Consider the following 27,430-nt stretch of genomic DNA (forward strand, 5'->3'; position numbering starts at 1 on the left):
CCCTGTCCAGCCTGGCCTTGAGCACTGCCAGGGACAGGATAGCCACAACTTACAGATATAATACATAGACATGCTTTTAGACATACATTGTATTTACATATAAAAGCACATGCATAGTATTTTCTATTTTAGTAACTTGCCTGTATGTATGTATACAGCTATGAAGTGAAGTACTGATACTTTGTTGTTATGACTGATGCTTTTTCTACCTCCTTTAGTGATGGTCGCATGAGTTCCCCAAGGATAATGGACCCTAAGATGAGAGAGACTGAAGGAGATGGAGAGGACAATTCAGGTAGAGTTGCTCCCTTCCCCAGTGAATGAGAAGTGCTGTGGGTTTTGTTGAAAAGTTCTTCAGCTTTGATGCCTCATCTCTATCATGGAAGTGAATCTGTTTGTCTAGAGAATGTGTTTTCCCTTTTTCTCCAAGAGCAGCTATATTTTTGACATTTTCATAGGCTTGAAATAAGATTTTTGTAGCATCTTGTGACCAAGTAAACGTTTTTACCCAACAAATAAGTGAAATGCTGGCAGTGATGCCTCCCAGTGCTGTGATGCTAATTTATATAGGGCAGCCACAAGTTGTTGGGATGTCTCGTGCAAAAGACTGATTCCATTTTAAGTAGTTACCTTCACAGAGCTTGTAACTGATCCTAATTCAGGTCTTTCTTCACTAAGCACACTAGCATTGCTTTTCAAGGTTATTGCTTGATTTCTAGTTTAATACTTTGTGATCCATCGAGTCACGTAATTAGCATTCAAAATATTCTGGGATGTATTATAAAGCTGACATTTTAAAAGCCTCCCTACACCGCACATTCTACCCGTGTAAGCCTTTTCTACATTTAAATTGGTTTTGCTCACACTGTCCTCATCATCACTGTTTAGCTTGCTGAACAAAGGCGGTGGGTTTCCAAGTTGTAATTTCTTCTCTGTGTCCCAGGCTGTTAATCTGGAGTTTTTTTTTCACAGTGTAATTATCTCAAGAGGCAAGTAGAAACTGTATTAGGAAAGATTCTACACCACAGGTTATTTCCTGTGTGTCATAAACATTGCAGTCCATTCTCCAAGATAATAGTAATTTCATGCTATCAATGTAGCCTTGAAATACATTGATGCAAGAGGGGACTGCATTGTGTTTTCCAGGAAAAAGACCCATTTATGCAGAAATGATAAAGGAATTATTATTGTTCAGAAACATGCTGCTGGCTGCATCTTCTTTATGTTTCTTCACTTAGGAAAGAAGAAATCAAAGTTCAAGTCTTTCAAAAAGTTTTTTGGTAAGAAGAAAAGGAAAGAGTCATCTTCTGGGAGCAGCACTCTGAAGCTGTTCCAGTCAACAAGTGATGTCGCAGCCTCTCATAACATGCACGTTAATTATGATTCTGAAGATGAACTTGAGTAAGTGTTTGGACTCTGGCTGGTAAACAAATACAGAACTGCTACAATGTTTGTAGATTAAAAACACCCTAGGATTGCCTCCTCGTTTTTTTTCATAATGCTGCATTCTCAAACAGTTGCCTTTTTCAGGAAAGTACAAATTAAAAAGGCTGATGCAAGACAAATCACAAGGGAATTGTATGGGATGCAGCAAGAAACAACTAAAAAAAGCTTTCATTTAATCATAAATAAGCCTTGGGTTATGATTTCAAAATAATGTAACTCCCATCTTCAAAAAAGTATTAGATACTCAGCTTTTATCTTACTAGGATTGTCTTATGCCCCTAAGATGTAATTCCTAAGGATTGTTAAAGAAATTCAGATGTCTAACCATTTATGCCAGGTTTTGAAAGCAAGGAAGTGATAAGAGGATGACTGCAACTGAAATCAGCAGGATCCAGAGGCTGTGAAACCTTTATTTCCTTTCTATACATAGGATTCATCTGACCAAAGGACAAATTTCTGCCTCTGAGTTAGTCATCGCTGCCTTTTATAATCAGCAGAGAGAAATCAACATTACTAAGAAAGCTTGTGTCATGCTTACATAGATGTCTGAAGCTGTTCAGATGAACCAGGCTCTGGAAGTGCCTGTTTCTCCCCACCGAATGTAGGTGGCAGCCAGGGCTGACCAGCTCCAATGTAGATACCTGTGGTTTAACATCTGAAGTTAGACTAGATGAATCCCAGCCTGTGTATCTGTCTGCCTCTGAAAATACTGTCTTTGTTCAGGCATTGCCAAAAATGCTACCCACTACTGAAAGGTAACCATGAGAAACCTAATCTAAAGTTCACATGTGTTCCTTGACGGAGATCAGAACTGAAGAGCCCTTGGTTGCCTAAAAAGCAAGTCCTTGTGTTGGATGTTGTGCCTCTCAGAACGAGCCCCCTGGATCCTCAAGTGAGAGATGCTGTGCCCAGGGACGGGAAGGGCAACCCATTCCGGCCATTTCAAACGACATTATACAACGCGGCCACCAGGCAGCGCCAAACAACCAAAAGAATTGATTAAATATTTATTTTGTGTGTCTTTTGTAGCATTGGCAAGAGTAAAATTAGTCCAGCTTGAAGCCCCGGGAGTTCCAGTCTGGCAGCCCCACCTCTAACAGTGGGCTACAGCGCTGTTGTTCCACCACATAGTTTTAAGACATGGATGGTCAGATTTTCTTTCCCTCATGCACAACTCCACAAGGTCATGTTCAAGTGGGTATGATCTTTGGCTGGTTTGGCCGTGTTCCTGTGCCTTTACTTGCAGGGTTGTTACATCATTGTTTCTTAATACTTGCTTATACAACAACCAGAAAATTCCTTGAAAGGAAGGAGAGTTAATTTAAGCACTCGTAATCCGAGGAGACATCTAGGGTACCTGCACCATGCATCCGGGTGGTATGTGTCTGCTAGAAAGAGAAAGCAAAGGTAGCACACTGGGAAGAACGTCCACATGCAGCAGCACTGCTGATCTGGCTGCCCTTGCAGCCCTTGTAAGATGTCAGTGTGTTGAGCAGCCATCGCAGTCCTGACTGGCACTTACTTTGCAAATTGCTGTAGCTTTGTCTGACCTTGCATACATTGCAGAGATCCCATTTTCATTTAGATAAATTGTTCTTCTAATGTCTCTAATGCACTAAGCAGGAGCAGCAGGCTTTCCGTCCTTCTGCAGGAGGAATACAGATCAACTTTTTCCTGCTATTGTTTTATCGAACATATTTATAGCAGCCATTACAAGGAAAATGTTCCTTTCTGCCATGTTTGTTTATGTTCCAGAATGTCCCTATGACAGTATCTAAGATTCAAAAATGCATAGTTCTCCTCTTTTTTTCCTGTTCTCTTTCTTTCCCGCCCCCAGGATGCTGCTCAATTAGCTTGATAAGTACATGAGCCCAAACAGTTCTGTACTCTGTACTCTGGTATGCCATTTCATAGCTGTCTTCTTGAAAAAAAAAATAAAAATAGGGAGTCCTAGAAGAAATGCTGTGTGCATGCATTTCTGGTCCCTGCTCACTTGGACTATGAGCTAAGCTGTGGACAAACGTGCACAAGAGACCTCCCAGCTGCAAGCTGTCTGACCGTGGGTCTCCTGTACCATTCCCATAAGGAAACAAGGTGTTCATGCCCCACATGTAACGTTTGCAAAAGAGGTAACATACCACGTGCCTCAAAAGTAGAAAATGGAAGATGCGCGAAGTCACCCACAAAACATCTCCTCCTTCCTCTCACTAGCCCATAAAAGGTGTCCATGAGAAAATGTGTCCCCAGGCTCATAAGAGAGAATCCCAGGGATCTTGATATAGAGAGCAGGACCTTGTAAGCATCTTGTAAGGATTTATGCAAATGATTCCACATGAGAACTATATTGCCTGAAATACTTTTGTTAATGATCTGTGTGGCAGAGATACATTAAATACTGTATCACACTTAAATAGTGAAAGGTACTTACTCTTCCTATGGTAATGGTCTGTAATTTTCAAGACACGTTCTTACGTTAGCAAGAAGTTAGTTCATCTCAGGTACAAGCTCCTTTATGTGAGCTCCCTTGATTTTGCACCTAGGCTTGCCTGTCACAAGCCCAGCTGCTGGCTTCCAGCCAAGGGGTAGTGGCTTCTTCATGAGGTATAACTTGATTGCTGGGGTTAAACTGTCTTTAGCCTTGATTCAGTTTGTTAACGTGGCAGATAACAGCATTTGCAAATTTGTGTTTGGCTTTTAAAGGTGTTACCTGGATTAACCTGAATTACTGTGTTGTATTCACGAAGGAGCCTGCAATCTCCTGTGTGCCCTTCACACCTATCTCCCACTTCATGTTCAACAGACCACCTTCGTTAAGAGTAAGAGGACTGGCAAAAAAGTGTATGTTTTCACTCATTTGTTATATTATTCTAGGACACATAAAGGCATTATGGGAAGCAGAGCTTTGTCACATGATAGCATTTTCATCCCTGAGACTGGGCAAGAGCCTGCAAGGCCAGTAAGAGTGTTCTCTCAAGAAAACATTTCTGATCGGATTAGAGCTTTACAGGTGATGTATACAACATAATTTTTTCAATGCAAGAGGTGGAATTGCCTTTTCAGGCTTCATTTTTGGGGGTAATATTTGTGGCTCAGCATTTGATTAATAAGTAATAACTGTCTGCAGTTTACATTAAATGTCACATTTGTTAATCAGACAGCAGTATCATATCTTGGATCTACTTAAAGAATAGTTGAAAAGTGGATAGGTTGTTTGGGACCCTAAGAGAATGTCTAAAGTGAGATGTCCTATGCTCCGAATTACTCAATAGCAAAGTTGAAATAAAGGTAACTTGCTGACCTGAGCTAAAAAGTGTACTGGGGAAACCTCCATCACTATCACATGCTAATGTATTTTATGCCATGCTGAAGCTGAAACTCCAGCCTACCATGAAATTGGGACCTCCACCTCCATTTGGACCTAATGCCAAGCGAACAGAGGATGCTGGGACCAGTTCTGAAGATGATGGATTACCCAGGAGCCCTCCAGAAATGTCTTTGCTCCATGAAAACCTAAATTCAGGCATTAGAACAAGAGTGAGTAGTTCCAGTGTTGACAAAAATCAGTTTAATGACTTGTCTTACCTATGTGGAGAAGGCAGAATAAATTATTTGGTTTGCTATATACACCACTATCTCTGAACAATTCAGAAATACCTTACTCAAAATGGGAAGATGCTATCTCTCTGTGTAAACAGATACTAAGAATCTCTGTTCCTGTTAAAATATAAATATCATGCCAAAAAAATGCAGAACTAGGAAGGAGTGGATGTGTTTGTGTAGTGCATGGGCATGGTGGGGTTTTTTTTAGGGACTACAGAGAGCTGCCAGGCATGAAAAAAGGCTGAAAAATCTATATTCCCCCTTGAATGTGCTGATAAGAGAGCTCTCTTCTATAATGTTTTTTCGTAGGCTGTCTTTGGAAAAAGAAACAAAGCATTTGAAACTGATTTTTCTCTTTAAATAGTAGTTTTGTTATACATTATTTCATTCTTTATCTGCATGTCTTACACTTTATGTTTGCAGTGTCCTCGCTAATCCTTAAGACTATAGAGAAAAACAACTTACATAGTATCTGTGTGCACTTTGTGTAGATTGTTTCTGTGAGTATATCCACTTTGTCATCTTTTACTGAATCTCTTCCTCATTCCATCCCACAGTTCTCTGACTTTCACAGGCACCTTAGCTCTTTGAGTTTAGCTGGAACAGGCAGTGAAGAAGAAGAACAGGTAACTTCTGCCAAATGTATTAAGGGCCAAGCAATTATGTGTAGTAGTTTTATAAAGAAATGTTAAGACAAATACTATTGTGTTACCTGTCTGCTGCAAAAAAAACCTTGTGTGTATATAATTGCATGCCTCTATTTGCTGTGCTTTTTTAATGCCTGTCTGTCTAACATAAAAGTTATGATTATTTATCGACATAATTCTGACACCAGGTAATCTCCCACTGATAATAATTAAGCCCTTATATCCTTTAGCAAACTTTGCAGACATGATTTAATCTCCAAGCACGATCTACCAGATTTAGACACTGGAACAGTATTCCTTTTTGTAAAGATGGGAAGTTGCAGTAGAGGCTGCTTGGGTTAGAGGCATAGGATAAGGGAAGGAGCCTGTTGAGGGACTGTAATCCTCTCAGATCTGCCCAGACAGACCCTTGCTTTAAGCACAAGATTACCCCACAGTGGTGATAGTGGCTGGCATTGCTGCTCAGGAGTCTGCAGTTCAGCCTTCAGTTGGATTCTGGCTGTGAATTTTGCTGAAGTGGTTTTCAGGACTTGAGTACAGGCAAATAGATGGCTTTCTTCAATCAGCAGCCAGCATTCTGGCTGATTAAAGGGAGGTTTTGAAAGGCTCTGAAGAGTCCCTTTTAGTTGTCAGCAGCTGGAGTCATGGTGGAAACAACACAGGAGGTAAAGGGAAAAGCGTTTTCTAGAAATAGGAGGAGGGGTGGAAGGGAATTGCTGAAAGGAAATAGAGAAGCTAGTCCTAAGCTGACTATTCCTTGGTAATTATGCAAAATGTATTTCAAGGCCAGCTGCAGCAGGGCTCAGCAGAGATTTCTGGCTACAGTTGTTAGATTCCACATGAAGCTGTTTGAAAACCTGCTTAGATGCAGTGAATTTTTAATATTTTTAAAGAAAAACAACAGAACGTGTGCGGAAGGTATTTCTTGAAAACTGGTATAGGCTCGCTGTAAATTCATCCAGTCCAGATGCGTGTTTGCTAAAGGAGGATTTATGTCTCCCTGTTGTTCCATTAACATCACTCTGACTCACTTGCTGACTCCAGAGGTGGTGACTCTGTGGTTGCTCAGCTTTTTCCACATGGCCCATCATTCAGCTAGCTCAGAGCTCTCTTCATCCCAGTCCAGTTTCAGAGCACAGCCAGAAAGCAGCCCCATCTGAAGGTGCCCAAACCACAGGGTCTACTACCTAGCATTTTGGAGAGAGTCAGAGGAGAACAGATTGCAGGGCTGAGGAGTTTTGCACAATGCAGCCCTAAGGTTCTGGGGAGCAGTGACACCTTGCTGTGTCTTGGAAGCTTTCCTGGATGGAGGAAGGGAGAAAAGCATCGTGACTGTCCCATCAGGCTTTGGGGATGCGGCTCCCTCATGGATCCCCACCTTGTGCCACCCAGCATGACCAGCAGAAGGACAACTGAGCCATGTGAACATGAGATTTGAAGAAAGGAGTCTGGCAGCTGTCCGCTCCTCCAGCAGGCTTTGCCAGAGCCAAGCTTCATGGGACAGGCAACTTCTGCAGCCAGCTCAGAGCTGGCATTCACTCCAGCTGCTGAAATTTAAGTAACAGACCAGATTCTTGATTTTCCAGTGCAATGGCCAACACTGAGCACTGCCAGTGAGAAGACATGTGAAGTTCTCGAGGAAAAGCAGAAGCCAGAAGAAAGGCAGGCAAATAATGACGTGCCTTGAAAGAGAGCATGGGCTGCATCTTTATCTTGGAGCGGAAATGTCAATGTATTCACTGTTAGGTACTAATGTATAATGCAACCACGTATCATTTGTTGTACATTAGTCATGTTTGAGTACTAGACTGCAGATAGTGTAGAGTGAAAATTAATGAGAGCATCCATTATTCAGCATGGCTGAGCTACCTTTTTTTTTCATGAATAGAAAGCATGATCAGAAGCTGTGGATCCAACCTCTGCTAAAATCAATGGGAGTTTTCCCCTGGCCATTGAGGAAGCTGTAGCAGGCCCACACTACATGACAGAGTATCTTTTGGCTGCAGTGCATAATGCAGAATTCTCCTTGCAGAAAATACTGATGCTTTTTCCCTCTCTAAATAAAAAGAACACTGTCCTGCTCTCCCCTTCTCCCATCCAACCCCCTCAGTAAAATGTCACTTCCAGAGACAGGAGAAAGAAGAAAAGAAGAAAGAAGAAAGCCTGCAGAAGAAAGCATGACCAAGGAGGAAAGCTCCTCTAATGAAATGAACCAGAATTTCAAGCCTCCAGGGAGTGCTGTCACGAGTTGTCAGAGGTCATGTTAATGCCATGACAGCCACTCTGGAAATATCATTTTACCTATTTGCAGAAAATTAATCTGAGAGAAGGGAAGAACCATTTTTTAGAGTAATTTTTCTTAAGTTTTCCAGTCTCCTTTTTGCATCAGCCCTGGGACTGTGGTAGCTTTTTGTGAAGCGCATAGGCAAGCTGAATTCCAGCTTGCTGGAAGTACTGCACCCTTGCAGCATTTAGGAGTTATTTCTGGGTGGATTATTGGCCTCTGGTAGGAATTGTCCATGATTTCCTTCCCCAGAATAGTCTACAAATGTAATGTTATATTTCAGGTAAACTCCCTAGTTATTTTGCAGATACAAAGGCATGAAGAAAAAGCACAAGCTGACTTAAATGTCAGCGCTACTGATGTTTGATTCTTTTGTCTTTAGGAAGGTGTGATAGAGTTGGAAGGGAGCTGATGACATATAGGAAGCTAGAGATGCTCCAGCCTAGCATAACTGTGTGTAGGAGCCTAGACACAGATGCTGAAGGGCAGATCAAGAAAGGAAACAGGCCTGTTAGGTTCTGTAACTGACCACTCTTCATAAATCTGTATTCTAAATAGGCTGGCCATGTATTTGTGTGCCTTATATGGGGGGAATGGGTTTAAACTTAAGCAGGTGAAGTTTGGATTAGATGTAAGGAAGAATTTCTTTACTGTGAAGGTGGTGAGGCACTGGAACAGGTTGCCCAAGGAAGTGATAAATGTTCCACCCCTGACAGAGTTCAAGGCCAGGTTGGACAGAGCCTTGGGCAACATGATCTAATGTGTGGTGTCCCTGCCCATGGCAGGGGGGTTGGAATGAGGTGATCTTATGGTCCTTTCCAACCCAAATCATTGTATGATTCTGTGATTCTATGGTCTTCTAGTTAAATATGACTTAGTCCTTCCCACCAGCCAGTATACCATGGTATTCAAGCAGCTAAAAATGCAGAATTGCTAACAGTAGTACTCCACATGCAACATTAGGAAATGTGATGTATTTTAAAGAGATGTCAAAACCAAAAAGAGGCAACCTTAGAATAACAGGAAACATGGCCCCTTTTTTGTAGAATTCTAATTTTCATGTCTATTTATTTGTTTGATTCTCTGTTTGGGTATCTTTTTTTTTCAGGTTACCCTGAGTCCTTCTTCTAGATCTCATTCTACAGATGGTCAGCTGTTCCCTAGGCATGGCAGTGCCAAAACTGGAGCTCCCCAGATATCTGACAGTATCACCTCGCCTACAGCCAATTTTGACACTCCGCCTGAGCTTTCCTCTTGCTTGGATAATTCTGCTGCTAAACATAAGCTCTTAATAAAACCCCGGAACCAGAGGTCCAGTAAAATGAGACGATTTTCTCAGGTACTTGTGAAAATAAACAGCATTACCTTTGACGCAGACCCAGGAAGTTCTCACTGGACTTTGTATTTCAAACTCAGATATGAGAAGGAAAGTCAGATGGCAGCATGGATATTTCATTGGGTTTTAATAGGTGTTACTTGGTGAGGCTACATATCTGGAGTAGATGCTAGGAATAGATCAAATATTATGAGTTTAGTTGTTAACTCTTAATGCAGCAGTTTATGTAACAATTCATTCTTAAATTTACTGTGCAGCACAATTCACTATCTTGTTTGTGGTGCAGGAGCTGGGGCTGACTGCTCCATTTCTTACTTTAAAATACATTTCGGAAACTGTTAGACTCAACTTGTGTTCTTCTCCTGGTCTGAAAGATCCTGTAAAATCAATCATGAGTCTTCAAGAGACTGTTCCTGAAGGACTTGTTTTGACTTCCCAAAGACCATTGTGTTTATATTTACAAAAAGCACAGAAAGAGTAAGCTGTGATCTATTAATTGGAGCCAAATTCTGTACATTAGAACTGTGCTGAATTCAGACCTCTCCCTGCCCTAGAGCTTGTAAACCCTTTATGTGCACCACAGAGGCTTAAAGTAAGTCTCCACAGAAAAAAAAGAGGTGTATGCTATTAAAAAAACGTTGCTTTTAAACCGTGCTTTTAAAACACCATCTGATTCTTTGTCATATCTTATGAAGGGTGTAGCTTATTTTTCTTCTCTTTTTAGAACTAAGTTTGCAGCTCTTGCTACAGTATTTGCCCTTTGTTGTTTATGGTTTCTTTCAGTGTTTTAAATATAGCCATTAAATTTTCTTGCTCATCACCAGGAATATTCTGTCTGTCTCTACTTCTTGTCTGATATTCTGTGTTTTCTAAAAATCTGTGAGTGATCTTTAGGCTTGGTAGAGCACCACTGTGAGCAACACAATGATGAGGCGAGTTATTTAGGGAACCGTGTAAAGCAATAACTCATTGATCAAACATCCTCTTCCATTGTAACATTGTACAATTGCTTTGTCCAGTGTGCTTATAAACTGCCAGGTGACTGAGCTCTCCTGGTTTTCCATGGAGAGTGCTTACATCTTTTGATAATAGTTGGTTTAATATTTTCTGTCTGACTCTGCCTGCGCACCTTTGCTTCTGGCTAACTGGTATCTTTTGCTTTCATGTTGCTGTGCTTTCATGTTCCTGTTGATGATCAGAGGGCTGGAGCATCTCTCCAGGCTCAGAGTTGGGCTTGTTCAGCCTGGAGAAGAGCAGGCTCCTCAGAGACTTTCTCGCAGCCTTCCAATCTGAAGATGGACATTTTACAAGGGCATGTAGTGACAGGACAAGGGGGAATGGCTCTGAACTGACAGAGGGGAGATTGGGATTAAATGTTAGGAAGAAATACCTTACTGTGGGAGTGGTGGTGGGACACTGGCACAGGTTGCCCAGAGAAGCTGTGGATGTCCCATCCCTGGCAGTGTTCAAGGGGCTTTAGATGGGGTTTTGAGCAGCCTGGTGTAGTGGTAGGTGTCCCTGCACATGGCAGGGGGATGGAACTAGATGATCTTTACAGTCCCTTCCAATCCTTCCAAGCCAAACCATTCTGTGATTCTATGTATATGGATTTGAACATAAATTCAGTTGTTTTCATAATTCTATCCTTTGGGTAAAGGCAAATGTAATGAAAAGCCAAGCTATAGATACAAATTTGAGTCATTATGAGAAATTTCATCTGAAGTGAAAAAAAATTCATTCTTACAGAGACACAGAGGTTGTGTTTGTTTTGGTCTTGTATGTAGTGAAAAGTTAGACGAAGGATGATCATGAATTCTGAATTCTCTCCCATGACAGAGAGGATGTTAGCCAGTTGGGAAGCAATAGCAGACCTAAAGACATAGTGTTAATATTTACCATGGAGGTAGATTCCCACTCTACAAGCGAGAAAACATAACTGAGCTTTCTCAGTCATCTTCTGACCAATGTAAATTGCATTGCTCCTGTTTTATTAGATGAATAATGTTAGGACAAGCAGTTAGAATATGAAATAGGCTTAAGGAAGGTATTTATAATAAAAGTGGAATAGCAGGCTAAATCTGCATCACACAGTGTAAACATGCAGAAATTCATGAGCCAGCTCTTGAACTGGAAGCATGACCACTCTGTCAGCACAGTGCTATGCCCAGTGTAAGGAGACAACTGCATTGACATGGCTGTACTTGTGAGGTCTGAACTAGTATCTCTGAGGGGTTCTGCTATGTGCTGCACAGATTTCCCATTCTGAACTGGGAGAGGGTTTCTTAATGCAGTGCCACATTGGACAGCTTAGATCTTCACAGCTTGCATGTTCACAGTTTATAACTCTGCCTTTGCAAGTCCACTGGCAAAACAAGAAGTTGAAAGAACCCTGAAAGTATCTTCAGAGTGCAAGTTTTGTGTTCTTGGAATTAGGGCTCTACCCAAAATATGTATTCACCTGACAAACTACAGTGAATCAGTCAGCAAATACAGGCACCATATGAAAAGGCATATTCAGCAGCTTCAGAACGTGCTTTCAAATAATCCTCTATATTTAGCCAGTCCTTACTGGAAGCTTAATCACAAGACCTTCCAGATAACTACATATGCATTTAGAAACTTTCAACAAATAGTCTAACTCTCGAAGGAAAAAAAAAGACTTTTACACAAAGGAGAGAAGGCTATCATGCTGTTTGGCAGTGGGATTAGAGAGAAGACTGCCATATGGGGTTAGATATTCAGCTGGCATAGAGTGTCATAACCGGATGGCCTTGTTAGGATTTTGCTCTTCTTTCCATGTACCCTTCCCTCTTCAGAGTCATGTTTTAGGAAGAATGGGTTGTTTTATTTTTAATGCTAGCATGGAGTAGCAAAATACAAAGGGACAGATTTTTCTCTTTCAAGTGCTGCTTTTTGCCTAAGAGGAACACAACATAGCCAGTATGCTCTGGGGAATCAAGTGCCAAGGACAGTCCAATGGCCATTGTTTTGATGAACTTTCCATCTACAAAGGCATGAAAGCCCTAGTTGTGCACAAGGAAGTGTCACTCATGACTTTATATTGGTTAAATACATCATTCCAGAAAATCTGCTTAGATAAAAAGGCATCCAGTATACGTAGATTAAGAAAACATCAGCTTACTGTTGGAGGCAAGTATTGCCTTCCTCTCTAAGATCTCTGTTGTAAAATGTAATGATGTATAAGACAAAAGTGCATCTCTACATGGTGATGGGGCTTTCTGAATTTTTTTCTTGCAGAGGGCTCAGTCTGAATCTCTGACTGATTTGAGCTGTACCCCAGAAGAAGAAGAAGAGGATGATGAACAGACAGACTTGTCAGATGCTGTATTCAAACCAAGCAATCAAGAACTGCCATGTGGCACAGCAGCAGCACAGGATGTGGCTTCCTGGCCGAAGCCCAGAATGCCTGAGGACCTTCTCCCTGCTTTGAGACCAGTGATGACTCAGCCTGCTTCTGGGTCTGCTGTTGCACAGGAAGCCCTGCTACCAGAGAATAAACCGGAGGGCTGCCAACCAACACTGGAAACAACGTGTGTGAAGTCTGAGTCCTTACTGCTGTTAGAGCACAAAGACTCTGCAACTTCTTCCTACTCCAGTCCAGACAGAGACATACAAAAGCAAGAAGATTCCTCAGAAACACCGGTTCTGTTGTCTGGGGATGTGAACAGTGTGTCAATCGATATTTTAAATCAAGAAAATAACGAGCTTCCTACCATGTTTTCAGTAAATAAAATGTCATCCAAAGAAGATATTTCAGTTAGTAAGAATAGTATTGTTTGCTTGGAAGGGTCAGAAGAAAATATACAGAAGGATGATCACATAGCTGAGGAAATGTCCTGTAATAAAGAGGTAAAGAAAGAGTTTGCTCTATTATCAGAGTCCAGCAAGAAGTTTTCCACAGGTTCTTTCCAGCCCACAGGCTCATTCCATGTTTCACATCCTGTTTCCTCAACAAGGATGGGATCATCTGCTTCCTGCCCTCTAGAGAAAACAAAGACTGCACAAGAGGTAGCTGCTTCTGGTAAGGAGAACAGTCAGTCACTGGTCCACAAGGAGGAACTTCTAGGCAAGAAAGCTGAAAAAGCAGCCAATGAACTCAATGCCTTGAGAAAGTTTTCTGTTTCCTCTGCACAGGAGAAACCAAGGACCAGAAGCCTTCACTTCCCAGAAAGATCAGAGTTGGAGAGCCCATTAAATACTGGATTCTTCCTGTCCAAAGTGAAGGTCTCAAGAAATGAGAAGAAGAAAGAAGACTTGCAGAAGGAATCAGATCTAGAGGGTGAAAAAAGAAGCAACAAAAAGCAGCCTTTGCTGCCAGAGTCCGACTCTGAGAACTCAGGCCAACCTGCAGAAATCTTGGCTGGCTGTGTTTCTCCAGCTGTCGATACAGTGCTGGTGCCAAGCGATTCAATGGCGGTATCTCAGAATCAGCCAAGCTCTGAAGATAAAAATCCTTTTCAAGTGAAACTTAGATCCACGTCACTGTCCTTGAAATACCAAGACAACTCATCACCAGAATCAAAGGGGATTAAAAGACACAGTGCAGAGTTTAATTTAGAAAATGAAGGATTGACTTCTTTTCTAAAAGGTGATAAGGCACAGATCAGAAAAACAGCTGATGCAAATATTAGCGATTCTTTAAACGAAAAGACCAAACCCAAAGCAAAGTCTTCTGAACAGCTTAGTAACAAACCTCCATTGCCTAAAAAGCCAGCCTCGCAAAACGTAAGCGTTCCAAATACTACTGCAAACAAGGAGAAGCAGGACAAAGCTATTCACTCTCCTGAATCCAGAAATGAAGATAGGGACTTGGAGAAAAAGTCAAATCCTTGTAAAGTGTCTGGTAAGACTCCTGATACTTGATAAAGTTACCTTCACTCAAAAGGCATGGTATTACCTGTGAGAGAGCAGGAGGCACCCCTGTTGTGTCAGTCACAACAGTGGTGAGCTAATGGTTCTGCCTTCAGTGATGTTGCTCCCTCATTCTCCCTTGCTGAAAAGAGTATCAGAAGCACAGCAGGGAAGAATAAGATATTTTTACCTAAAAATATTTTTTATAAAAATATCTTTTACCTGCTATGTTTGCATCTCAGGGCATTGTTTAAAGGATGTTTTAAGTGACACTCAACAAATAAAGTGCATTAGCAAGTATTGTAGAACACAATTACCAAGACATTAAGCATCCCATTTAGAGATGCTGTATGGCAATTCAAAAGCCAGGAGCGCATATTAAGTGCGGTGCCCTGCGTGGGATGAGTGACTCAGACCTCTAGACCTTTTTCAGGGTAGCATTAAGGGAGAAGTACCAGTAGCTGCCTGGCATGCTCAACTCACCTTTTATTTATTTATTGTCTCCTGTGAGCTTTGCTTATTCATTTATCCATCTTTATCATTACTCATTCCTTGTTTCAAAACAAAAATTAACTACCCTGCAGCTTCCTGGAGTTTAGAGCCAGGAGAGACTGTAAGGTTGTGTCTGCTGCAGATTGTTAAATTCCACCCTGTTGTCTGCATTATATAATTGGGTTAGAGTTAAAAAAATAATCAGTTCTCTGGAGACTAATATAGTGCGAGCCACAGGAAGAGAACAGAAAAGACTGGAAGTGGCACCACTGTCTGAGGTCTTTGCAACGACAGCAAACAAGTTAGGTGAAGCATGCTCAAGCGCTTCTAGCACTGCTCTTCACTTCAGAGAACAGCCAAGAGGGGAAAAAGAGTCTTTAGGTCTTCTGATATGTGGGACAAACTTCTTCCCTGCCCTTACTCTGTCTGGTCATGGGTTTGATGTTAAGAATGTGAGGACGAAATGCTAGCCAAGCACATGAAAAGGTTTCTTTGTGCCACTGCAGAGCTCCCTCCTGCTTCTGGTTGCTCTGATTTGGATTAATCTGAGCTTTGGAGTCGGGAAACACCAAACCAGAAAACCTCATGGCACTTGTCCTGTAAGGCGACAAAAGCCTGTTCCTGGCCCCCAGAGGAAACCTAAGATGTCCTGAGTAACAGCTGATTCCACTTATCATCTGCTGCAACATCACAGATGTGTTTGCAGGGCTCTGGCCACATGTATAGTTTCCTGCTCTCCCAGCACCCATAAAGGAGGGGATTTGTCAGGTCCTCTGCAGCCAGATGAGGCTCCCATGGCCATCAATCTAGAGCCTCCCTGCACCCCATGAGCAAGGTGCTCTCCCTTCATATAATCCCAGCATTCCATTTAGAGGCATTTTTCCCTTTGTCCTGCCCTGAGGAATGGTTGATTATTTGTAGTGGAGACCTGGGATGGTAGGGCTGGTCTGGCAGAGGACAGTGGCAAGCTGTGGGAGGATCAGTGCTCCTGCACACAGCCTTTCCCCACATCCCTCTTGCTGAGTCCCAGGGTGCCTGCAGCAGCAGCAGGGTGGGAGGCAGTGCTGGAGGAGGGAGAAAGGTCAAAAACAGAGGTGGGAAACATGTTTTTCCACCAGGCTTCTCCTCTGCCTTGGGGTGAAGGAGACTCCTGCTCCCAGGCTCAGCACTCTCCTGTGCAAAATAGTGTCCGCAGGTGAGAGCCATGCCCCTCCTCCTGGCAGGGCTGCACACACCTATGGCTGCAAATTGAGGAGCCATGTTTTGGACCATGTTCCTCTCCACCTGACAGTACTACACCAAATCTGTGTGGCCTGGAGCTGTTTCAGATGGTGGTTTGAATTGATCTGTGATGGTAACTAGTCTTCCTTATCTGCTGCACTACTGCTCTTGTATCACCTTAAGCAAAGCTGCTGGTTTCCCAGCTTTGAGTCGCTTGGTAATGGGTTATAACATGTAGGCATGTCAGGACTCAGAAAGCAACCTGTTCCAGTGCCTCACCAACCTCACAGTGAAGAACTTCTTCCTTCTACCCTCTGTCAGTTTAAAGCCATTTCCCCTTGTCCTGGCCTTGTAAAAAGTCCCTCTCTGGGTTTCTTGTAGGCCCCCTTTAGGTGTCAGAAGGCTGTTCCAAGGTCTTCACTGAGCCTTTCTGAAGTGTCTCTGAAACGTTGCCCCAGCCCAGTGAGTGGGAGTGTGCTTTGTGACAACAACCAGGAGAAACCTGACAAGCACAATCAGAATGGCCCTTCATGGATCACATCACTTACCAGCCATCTCTGGCCTCCTGATCTGCTGGGACACCCTTTGCTTTCCTTTTTCCATCCAGCCACCCTTAATGCTGGCACCCAGCTCTGTTCTAGTCCTTGAGTTCACCAGCACTTTCAAAAAGCTGTGGTCAACATCAGGAGTCACTTTGTGCTGTCAGCGAGTTTCCTCCCAATGAGTTAGGAAAGCTCTGCACTGAACAGAAAGACAAGTTGTGAAATGGTGATGTAAGAGGTGCAGTTCCCTTCGCATGTGGATTCATGTCAAGGAGGTCAGTTTGCTGTGTTGTGGAGTGAGCAGGGGCAACTTGGTTCATTCAGTTTGATTTTTAGCTTTTCAATACTCGTGGTAGCAAAGGCAACAAGAGGGCTGGTGGGATGCTGGTTTACCACCCCAGGTGGAAGTAGCACTCCTGCTCTCCAGAGTTTTGCAGGGAGCTAGGAAGGGATTGCTTGGCCTCTGTCAGGCTGCAAGGTGGCTTTATAATGGCTGTGTGAAATTAGTCACCCCAGGAGGAGTCGTTTTGAAGTTCCTGCAGCTAAAGGCACAAGTCTTTGCAAGAATTAAAAGGTTAAGCTGTGCTGTTTGGGTTTGATACACTTAGCTATAAATCCTCTAAAGGGCAGAAGCAATTAACATATGCTAATAGGTTATTGCAGTAGCAAACCCATAAGCAGTACCTATGTGAATGTGCATTTTAGGATGTATAAAACTCAGTGACTGAGGAGCTGCAGCAGGGAAACATACTCTAACAGGGGAAAGGAGCTTGGGAAGGGACAGTGAACGTAAAGTGAATGAAATTGGTGTGTATCGTCTGGCAAACATGGGCTCTGAAATGACAAGAAAAACGTTTCTCTCTACATAAAAAAGACGTTGCTTTAATGCTGTAGTGTCCTGGCTACAGCTGAAAAGGAAGCTCTCGTTTTCCAGCAGAAGTTGCTTTTTCAGTTGTGTCAGGCTGTTTTGCAATATGGCTGTTTTCCAGCAGTGAAATAGACTTTGATGCTAACATAGCAGTTTCTTGTGTAAAAAAGACTCTCCTGACAGCAGTGGTATAGATCCGACCAAGAGTCAAATACCTCACACATCATCCTAGAGAAGAAAGAAATGTCAAATCTTTTAGAACAGCTTTGTCTGAAATTAAGGAATTGGGTGTGTACACTGACACCAATGCATGTAGTGCTTTTATAAACACAAGGAAATATGTAGGCCAGGATATACTACATACCATATGCATTTGTAAAGCTCTTCTTAAAATAACTGGGGCTTTATAAGTGAGCAACGATACAACAGTGTGGAATTAAATATGCATGCATGAGCGGTGTTACAAACCAATGACCGTGTTGTATATAAGGGGTGTTATCTCCTGGTGTAGAGTTGTTTGGATTAGTTCTGAGTATGTTTGCTTTTAAAATACATAGGGAATCCACAAGTTACCTTTGCTTGCTATTAGAGGTTTGGCTTTCAAAAAGATCTAATATTCTGTCTCTGACCTTTTGCCTGCACAGATGTATGGCAAGAGGAAGCACTCTTTGCAGTCCTTGCAGGCATAAGATTTTCATTTGCAGATATGAGATTTAAATGTTATAAAGGGCCTCTGCTATATTTTGTGCACACAAAGGCTTTTAGATTTAAAGAATATGGGTACAATACCTGAGGCCATCTGTAAAAAAGAAAAACTAACAAAAATCACTCTCTAAATCTCAGGGCAATGTTTAAACATGTCTTTGCTGTGGTTATCCATATAAGCAATGCACACACACCCAGATGCACTTGAATACACTGAGTATATCTGTCTGTCAATAGACAGAAGTAGGTATGCATCTCTCATTTCCCTTCACTTTCTGTGTGTGTGCACAATAACAAGTCAATCATATATCTCCTTTTGTACATAAAGATTAATTTTTATCTTTGTCCTATTCTTTGCACAACCAAACTGACACATATTAAAGGCTAATATCCGATAGCAATGAGAAGTGTACACACTCATTTCCACAATGTTTAGGCATAAATTTAATCTATAAGATCAGAATTTTAGTCTGAGAAAAAAACCCAGCTGTTTTAGTAAGATACTGGAGGAAACAGGTACCTGAATTTAATGGGGCTGCAGAAGGAGAATTCCCCCTTGGGGGCCATGAGGCAACTAGCCCTGCTATTGTCAGACCAGCAGAGAAGAGCTCAGGTGATTCTGATCTGTGGGAGGGAATTGAGGATGTGGCTATGGTTCACTCAGCTTCGGGGGTTATCCTTGGTGGTCAGTCTGGAGGCTGAGGAAGTGATGAAGACAGCAGACAGAGTAGCTGGTCTTGGGACCATCCATGTGTGTTAGGAGGCTGTGGGAAAGATGTGAAGGGAGGGCTTCTGCAGCCTCTGGATGTGGTTTCAAGTAGCACAAGAAGACCTTGGCAGCCTACATTAAATGCTAGTTTTTATGCATGGTGACATTATGCACAGAGTGGCTTGACAAGTTCTGACCTGGTATCACCATCACTATTGCTAGTGACTTATCCTGAGGGAAAGAAGAGGCTCGCTTGTCTTTCAGAAAGCCTGATGCCAAGCCAGCTCCAAGGAAACTAGGGAAAGATGCAATCACGAGGTTAAAACTGTGGGTGAACAAGAGACAAACCGCTGATAGCAGTGTCCTTTATTAGCTTATGAAGTTATTAAGTAAGAAGTTGAATAGCATATTGTTTAAAATAGGATGTTGTAATAAGAACTGAAGAATATGATTCAGCTGTCAGTTTTATTCAGAAAAACCTCCCAGGTGTCAGGCAGAAGAAAGAGGCTCAGCCCTGCTTCACTGGAGGAGTCATTTGTGCCATCTGTGGCCTGTCGAACTCGCACAGCTTCCCATGGAAGGTGCTACTGCTTGCATTTGTCTCCCTAAAAGTCACATTTACCCACTGGGAACGGTTGTGCTAGCTGCTATGCATGTGACATGCAGCAGAAGCAGGAATTAGATTTTGCTTTTGAGTACTTTTGGTTCCTCTGGCTACCTGGTTCCTTAAACTCTCTGCTTTGCCACGTGATGAATCATAAAAGCACACAGACTACCTCATGACCAGATGAGATAAGACAGGGAGGGCTCATTCAAGGTGATCAGGCAGTCAGTGGAGTGAGGAGGATGTGCAAGCAGCACTTCTCTTGAGAACAGTCTCTTCCTGAGAAAGCTTTTAGCCTCTTGGTGTCCCCCAGGGTACCCAGAGCTTTGTAGAACAGATCACCTTAAACTGCTAACTCACTTCACCGTACTGTCTCCTGGATTACTTCACCACCCTTCATCTTTCTGGCTGGTACCACAGTGCATGTGTACTGCCAAGAAACCTCCTTCAGTTGGAGGTGGGAGGAGATAAAGGACCTCTGGGCAATAGGAAAGATAATAAATAGTGAATATGCCTCTTCTACCCCTTACAGTAATTCTGGCTGACAGATGAGGTAGTGAATCCTGCACAGGTTGCATCTGAAGAGAAGGCATTTCCTCTGCCTTGCCTGTCTGTCTTTCTGCAGCAAAGGACAAGGGCAGAACAAAATTGCTTGAAGAAATAAGGAAGTCCCTCCCAGAAACAGATCAGCTCTTGATCTGCTATAGGTGACCCTACTCTGCTGTCCTAAGTCATGCCTATACAGACACATATAAAATCTTTGAGATGATGATAAAGAGGTTTTGTTCCCTCCTATCAGAGGGTCATTCTGATACCATCTCTTATGGGATGATACTTGGCCTTCTAATTGGCATAACTAGGATGTCTGGCATCTCGTCAGGGAGGCTTCTCTGAAGAGCAAAAGTTCTTGATGCCTTCCTTAGAATATCTGCCTTGTGAAAAACATAATAGCAGCCTCCAGACATATCACTGTGGGACTGGGAACCCTGCTGTGCTAGGTAAGGCACATTGAAATAACAGAAAGATGAGTCCTAAATCCATGAGGATGACAGAGAAACAGGCGTGCAGGTAGCAATAAGACCATTACAAGCAGTGCAGTAAATAGAGCCTGGGCATAGCAGTCATTGTGTTGGTATTGATTGATGGGAGCGGAGGAGGAACAATGTGCAGTTCAGTTGGTGTTTACAGAAAGCTCCTGTGGTGTGACAGCGAAAATGGGACAAAGCACAAAGGGTGATTTTGAATCAGAGGGACTGTACATCACTAGCAGCATCAAGGCAGAAGCCAGGTTCCCAGTGTCATTGGAAAGCTGGTGGGTGGGTTGAAAAGGGCCTTCAGGGTAAAGACATCAGTGTTTTTGAGCGCCAAGATGTTACAGACAGTGAAGGATGGTAAAAAGATGGTTGAAAAGGATGCATGGAGTGATGTGTGTCTGTAGCTGTACAGTCGGAGTCTTCTCTGGGCTGAGAAGAGGCCTGTATGTGGTGGGAAAGGGGTATGTTTGGTGGGATGGAACTGCACAATGAGTCCAGCTAACCAGGCTTCAGTGGGGAAACATGTTAATAATATTGAGCATAACTGTGGAATGGTTATTAAAGGAAGTTAGGGAAATGAGTTCACTATTTGGATAGAAGGTAACTAAAGTGAAAAGCTTGTACTCTATGTACTTGAGCTTGTACACTCTATGTGCTCAGTGAGGGATCCTCAGCTCTGAGGAACACTCGGTATTGCCATCAGCTTCAGCAGTGGCAGTTTGTCTGTGTACAGTTAGTGCTTTGGGAACTGATGAAGTGTGGCACCTGGTTTTACTGGGCAATGCGCTAATAAGTCCTGCCCAAATTGCTCATGACCTAAAATGGATGAGCAGGTGGGTGCAAGGATATGGCCTACAAGCAAAGGAGGGAATGGGATGGCAGATTTATTAGCAGACATCACATCAGTTCAGCTGTGTGGGTTTACTTATGAAGATCCTAAAGAAGTTTGTCCTCAGGTACTCAGAGAAGATGGGCTAGCAGTCCTTGAGCTTTGGCTAGTGGTTATCCTGGTGAACTGTGGAAGATGAGGGGCACTCCAGAAGGTGGCACATCTTGAAAAGAGAGGCAAGATGAAGGGGAGAAAAGCTGTTATAGACCACTTAAGTTAATCCAAAATACTGAAAGGAATACTTGAGCTATTTCTAAGCACCTACAAGATAACAGATAAAAGTTCCAACCAATGTGGTTTGATCAAGAGCTTGGACAAAAGTGAGAGTGATCTAGAGAATATGATTAATCAGAAGAGTTAAAAATAATCGGAAAACATGGTCTAAGTCTTCAAATGCATAAAAGGCTGCTGCAAGGAGGCTATAAGTAATCTGCTGATGTACATAGTGTATAGAAGAAGTTAAGGATTTAAAATGGAGCAAGGAGGACTTAACCAATAGGGGAAAACAATCGAATAGAACAAGAAGACCCAAGCCATAGGATAGGTTGTCTAGAGAGAGTCTGAGATCTGTCGCATCTGATGAGGGTTTTAAGAACAGGTTAGATACATATTAATCAGGAAACAGTTTATGTGAAACTGGTCTTGCCTTGCAGCTGGAGGTTTGACTAGAAGACATCTTGGGATCCCTCCCAGCCATATGCTCTTATCATCCTGTAAAACAAGACAAAAGCAAAGTGAGGGGAGCCAGTGAAGAGAAAGGAAGAAGGTTATGGGAGGAACAGCTGTTGGCAAACATGCAAAGGTGGGGCATAGGTGGGACGCTGAGAATTGGGGTAACTTGCTGTGCAAGAGGGACGTAAGCTCCTTCAGTGTTTAACTACTGCATTTGCACAGCTGGACTTTCTGGCTTGTTTCTTCAGAGGTTTCCCTGTGAGATCATGAGGTGAATGTGAAAGGAAATGCAGGCATCAGCTGGCAAAATACCTTGTTTAGGCTTTAAAGCAAACCTTGTGTTTTCTCTTTTTGTGGTTTTTAGCTGACATAGGCTTTGCAGTGTTTTCTTGCTCAAATAACTGAGTCTATGTCTGGTGAGGTACAGCACTGACTTGAGAAAATCCCTGAGCAAAGAAAGTTTGTGGGATTTCATAATGTGCCTGAGTCTGCAGACTCCAGCTCTTGGGAGAGCATCATCCTTTTTATTTCCCGTGCCTTCATGAGGCTTCTTGAATGTGCCTTCAGAGACGTTTGCCTGCTTTCCTCAACAGGGCTGTGTTCCTCTAAATTAGACCATAGTCCTCCTGACAGCTCCACAGGGTCCTGTGGCTGGGTGGCCCAGCTCTACACCTGCACAGCAGCTGAGCCCCAAGAGACTCTGGGGCAGCAATGCTTCCTGGTTGGGTCTGCCTCTTCCTGGGTCCCTGAACAGGGTGCTGATGAAGTAGCAGACGTTTCCTCGGGGTAGGACCATGTGTGATTTGAGGTTAGGAATCTTAACTTCTAGCTCTGAAATAGCCTTCTGTAAATTTTGGGATATATTAGTTGCCAGAAATGTCTGGGAATGGTTAAGTTGTCTTTCCTTATGGTTCTAACATGGCTCTAAGGGTGTTAGTATTGTTGTTCCCCTTAAACCACACAGAGGCTCCACACTGGTTGGAAAACTGAATTTCATATGCAGTGTGAGCCAGTGAAGAAGTGGAGAAGCTGAGAGATGGAGCCAACAGGGGAGCTGAGGCTCTTCTCTTGTTCCATACCTGCTCAGCATATAAACAGGCTTTCTCTTCCCAGAATATTTGAATAGAGGGTGTTCCATTTCCCCATAACTCTGGATACCGCTTATGCCTGAGTAGCAGCTGTGAGGACAGCAGGGTAGCACTTTTGGCCCTTCACTCTAGAAACTGATTTTTTTTGACTCATCTCACTGAAGCCTGAGCTGTGGTAGAGCACAGTGAAAGTGACTGTCTCCAGTGGAAAGCACAGTCAGTGTCAGCAAGGACAACTCAAAGTAAACCTCACATCAAAAAACCATGAATTAACCCTATGGTTTTAGCAGTATTTGTATGTGATCTACACCACAAACTTGTGCTCAGTCACTCACAGCACCTGCAGGCACCAAGGGGCTGTGTGAGGGAAGCTGCTCCTAAAGGGATGGGAGGAAGGCAGGAACCAGACCAAGGCATCAACTGCCGCTTCATGGGCATGGGGAGATCTGAAGCCGAGGGCAGCTGCAGTGGAGACGGGGTTGTCTTTGCAACACTGTGGTTCAACTCTGTTCAGCTTTGAATCTGCTGCTGCTTGTCTCTGAGAGGTCACGAAGCAGATAGGAGAAGGGTAGTCCTTGGAAAATGGACGGATTAGTGAAGCTTGATTCATGTTTCTGCATCTCCCTCAGGTGAGGGCAGTGACACTGCGACTCCAGCCAAGCAAAGATGCAGAGCAATTTTCACCAGTAAAGCAGTAACTTAAAACAGGCAGATTGCTCTCTGAAGACCAAACTAAACAGAATTCCTATGTACCGAAGCTGGTCACACATCCTGGGACCAGTCAGCATATTGGGCAAGTGCAAGCTAAAGCCAATTACAACTTCTTTCATATAACCATGTATATAAATGATCTGTCAACAGAGAGAAGCATGCCTTCCCCTATGGCTGCTGGAGACTCTGGAAGAGATCCCAACACTCCCACAGAGCCAGCCTGGATTTCCATAGCAAGGCAAAAGCAAAGGGGCATGCAGCAGGAGCAGGAACCCGACAGAGAAAAACTGGTGGCTCTGGATATGAAGTCAGATATAGAGAGACAGAATAAAGAGAAGGAACGAACAGAGGTACTTACAGTACAAATTCATGATGCTTTCATATCACCCCCTTTTGTGTTCTTTGTATCTACTGCTAGATCACCAGTTGTGCTGTAGTGATTACAGATACTTGATGAGTATAATGATGAGTAACAAAGACACTGCCCTCAGAAATGTGTTACAAATTCCGTGTTCTCTGATCATTCAGTTATGTAATTTTATATTTCCAAGAAATCCTGGAACTATGCGAGCTGTGTAAATTTCTTGGGTGCCCAGTGCATACTTACAGATCTAAAGCGTGTATTGCATGCTAAAATACCCACAGTGAGGTGCTAAACTGTAGTCTCAGATCTCTCTCAATGCAGAGGGAATGTGCTGTCTTTAACTATCCTTCAAAGTGCAGCATTTCATTGAGCCTCCTATGCATCCTGACTGATTTAACACTGAATGAACAGCTCAGTCCCAGAAGCTCCTAGGTAACAATTTTTAGAGCCTTGAGAAGTGAAATAGGATAAAAATAACTTTTGCACTTGCAGACAGTGCCAAGATACAAATTCTGGTTCTCTATATACGGGTAACTCAAACGCTCACACGATGCCATGGAATACGGGCTGACACTGCCTCTTAAAAGATTCCATGCAAAAGAGGGTGATACCCATAGCAAGTGATCTTCCCAGCTGGCAAAGCTGTGCCAGCAGAAGCGCTTGGCCTTAATTCTGAACACTAGTAAGGCTTCCCTGGTGCTGGGATAGCTCAGCAATGTGCGAGTGCTGCCTGCATTGCCTCCTGCACAGGGAGAACCCCGCACTGATGCAGGAGTGTATGTGTCCTATACCAGTACAGCATTCCCAGTGCAAATGGCCCACTTCTTTGCTTCAGATGCTACTGTTAGAAACCCAGGTAGCTGCTTGATATCCTGGAATAAGGGAAGATCTCTAGATGATGAAAAATAGCAGTGGTTAGATTAACAAAGAGTAAAACCTAATAAAATGTCTATTATGAACTGCAGTAATGCTCAAAATTCTCATAACACTTAAGACGCTAAGGGTATAAATGATCCCAAAATATGGTTTCTGTGTCAGAATAGGAAACTGGAATTGAGCTGGCAATGTTCTCTTAAATTCATGCCATGCATTTTATTTCCCTATATCAGCTAACAGAGAAACTTCCTCAAGATGCTTCTGACTGCAGCATGTGAGGCTTGATGCTATTGTACTGATCCCACTTTTTCCTTCTCCCACATTACACAAGCCACTATCACTTCAGGGTAGTTTTTGATACTGGCAACCACGGGAGAATGTGTTTGATTCCTTTTTCATAGAAAATCCATTTACTGTCAAGCATCCAACATACAGTGCCCTAGCCCACAAAATTCAGGAAGTGGGAAGGAAACATGAGAGAACAAGGCTGTTTCCAAATCCTGTATATGCTAGTAAAGATGTGAAAAGGGCTTGGAATATATATTGCATTGAAGACTATAATAACCTACTCAGAGATACCAGTATGAATAAGAGATACAGAGGGATAGTTTTAATTTGTAAAGCTGAGTATCATGGACACTAAGCTAAAGCCACAGGAGTTTTTTGAACAGGTATCCATTCAAGTGAGAGAGAACTGGGACCAATGTGTGATGAGCACATGTGGTCTTTGAACTGTGACAGGCACTACATTCACTCCTTTTGCTTGTGTCTTTCAAACTGGTCTCATTCTCTTTGCATTATTTGGATTTTATCCTTCTCTGTGCCTAGGGCTCAGTGAAGCAGCAATGGAGCAAACTTTCACACCTGGCACCTAAAACCACTTCTGAAGAGCAGAGGAAAGAGACAAAGTCTGAAGTGAAGGAGTCCCTGCTGAAAACCAGTTCACAGTCACATTATGTCCCTGGTAGGAAACAGTTCTTAAAATGTAGGCTGTTATCTCACAACCTTGTCAGAAGAAATTCTCCTTGAATGTACTGGAAAATTAGTAGGGGCTAGATTCTAATCTCTTCCCCAGGCCCACATCAGCATGGGAAGACTGTTTTCAGGGTTCACATCTGGGGTTTTATTTGGTGGTGTATTCTTTTGACCACTTTGATTACAGAGTAGTCAAAACTTGTGTTGAAAGAAATGTGACTTGAGAGCACGAGGCCATTTGACAGGATGGGGTCTCAAATGCACTATCCCAGGGTAGAATGTAGAATGCATGCAAAATTAGCATTCAGTTTTGATGTGGGCTCCTCAGCAAGCTGGAAGGATGTGATCACAAACTGCCTGCCCATCACTCCTCCCACTTTAACTTTGAATCTCTTTGGTAAACTGACGTTTAAAAGAAGGGCAGAAGTTTTGAAGGTAATAAAATTCCTGTGAGTTGGGGATGGCTAAAGGAGGAATTTGCAAATGAATGCTCTTGCTAATGAAAAGACTCTCCTTTTTTGGTCTGGGTGTTAGCACACAGGACACAACAAGGAATCCATGTCATCATTTTGGTTTTGGTAAATTTAGGGACCAAAAGATACTAGTGGTGAGAAAAACATTGTCTTTTTTGAGGATAGAATGGTTCTTTCCTCAATAACATACTGCGGGAGCAGCTTTCATGTGAAATGTAAAGATTTTCTCCTGTAGAATGAGCCATAGGAAGTTTTCCATTAAAGAGGCAGGGGGTACAGCTGCACAGCAAGTGAACATCAAATGTCCATTTGTTTTATTCACAGTAACCCCATCACCAGCACTGGTGGATAAAGAGGAAATAAGCCCCTTGAGGAAAGCCAATAATGCTGCTCCAGATCAGCCACTGTGGATGGAACTGGCCAAAAAGAAATCGCAAGCTTGGAGTGATATGCCACAGATTATAAAGTAGAATGATGCAAACAAATAGCATCTTTCATAAAGAAGTCAACTACTTAACTGAACTTCTACAGACCAGCTAATCACAGTGGAGAGTCTCTTGATACATGAGAAGGGTTTTATTGTACAGCTGTGGAGAAAGTGTGCAATAGGTGCAGTCAAAAAGTTTACTGTCAACTTTGTAGCAATCAGGATTGCAATGGCAATGGATTACTTAAATTATGCTAGGGATGTACTTACACTCTGGAAAATAAAACCTTTGTCTTACATATTTCCTGCATTTTCTGCCTTTAATGGTGTTTGCAGCAAACCAGGATCTTTGCTAACCTCTGAATTTCTGTTGTTGGAAACTTCTTTTTGTTACCATTTTCTCTGTTTACATTTATAAAGCGTGCACTAACATCCTGATTCTGTTGGTGTGTTTCACTGGACTTGCCTGATGCACTTTCTGTTTGGCACATGGAGGTGTTGATGAATAGGTGCTAGAGAGTATTCCATTCAGCTGTGTTGCTTGAGCAGCATGTTTGCTCAGCTGAGCCAAGCGGTCCTGTTTCTGGGCTTAGGT

At 42.8% G+C, this 27,430-nt stretch overlaps 1 protein-coding gene across 1 annotated transcript; it reads left to right on the forward strand.

Annotated features, from left to right (window-relative positions):
• Nucleotides 1-228: 228 nt before the first annotated feature.
• CRACDL (CRACD like) lies at nucleotides 229-27,121 on the forward strand. The gene is made up of 10 exons (XM_005151381.4): nucleotides 229-295; nucleotides 1,239-1,401; nucleotides 4,318-4,453; nucleotides 4,816-4,980; nucleotides 5,604-5,672; nucleotides 9,086-9,316; nucleotides 12,572-14,177; nucleotides 23,871-24,070; nucleotides 25,789-25,924; nucleotides 26,733-27,121. Exons 1-10 carry the CDS (start codon nucleotides 229-231, stop codon nucleotides 26,876-26,878), a joined length of 2,919 nt encoding a protein of 972 aa, XP_005151438.2. The 3' UTR covers nucleotides 26,879-27,121.
• Nucleotides 27,122-27,430: the final 309 nt, after the last annotated feature.

The sequence above is a fragment of the Melopsittacus undulatus genome, chromosome 2, assembly GCF_012275295.1.
Source record: "Melopsittacus undulatus isolate bMelUnd1 chromosome 2, bMelUnd1.mat.Z, whole genome shotgun sequence".
In the NCBI taxonomy this organism is placed as follows: Eukaryota; Metazoa; Chordata; class Aves; order Psittaciformes; family Psittaculidae; genus Melopsittacus; species Melopsittacus undulatus.

Bases quoted from the DNA above. Each gene is read 5' to 3' on its own strand.
- CRACDL (XM_005151381.4), top strand. From the start codon at position 229: ATGAGTTCCCCAAGGATAATGGACCCTAAGATGAGAGAGACTGAAGGA. The intron at 5,673-9,085 runs GTAACTTCTGCC...TTTTTTTTTCAG, and splicing joins GCAGTGAAGAAGAAGAACAG to GTTACCCTGAGTCCTTCTTC. The intron at 14,178-23,870 runs GTAAGACTCCTG...ATCTGTCAACAG, and splicing joins AAATCCTTGTAAAGTGTCTG to AGAGAAGCATGCCTTCCCCT.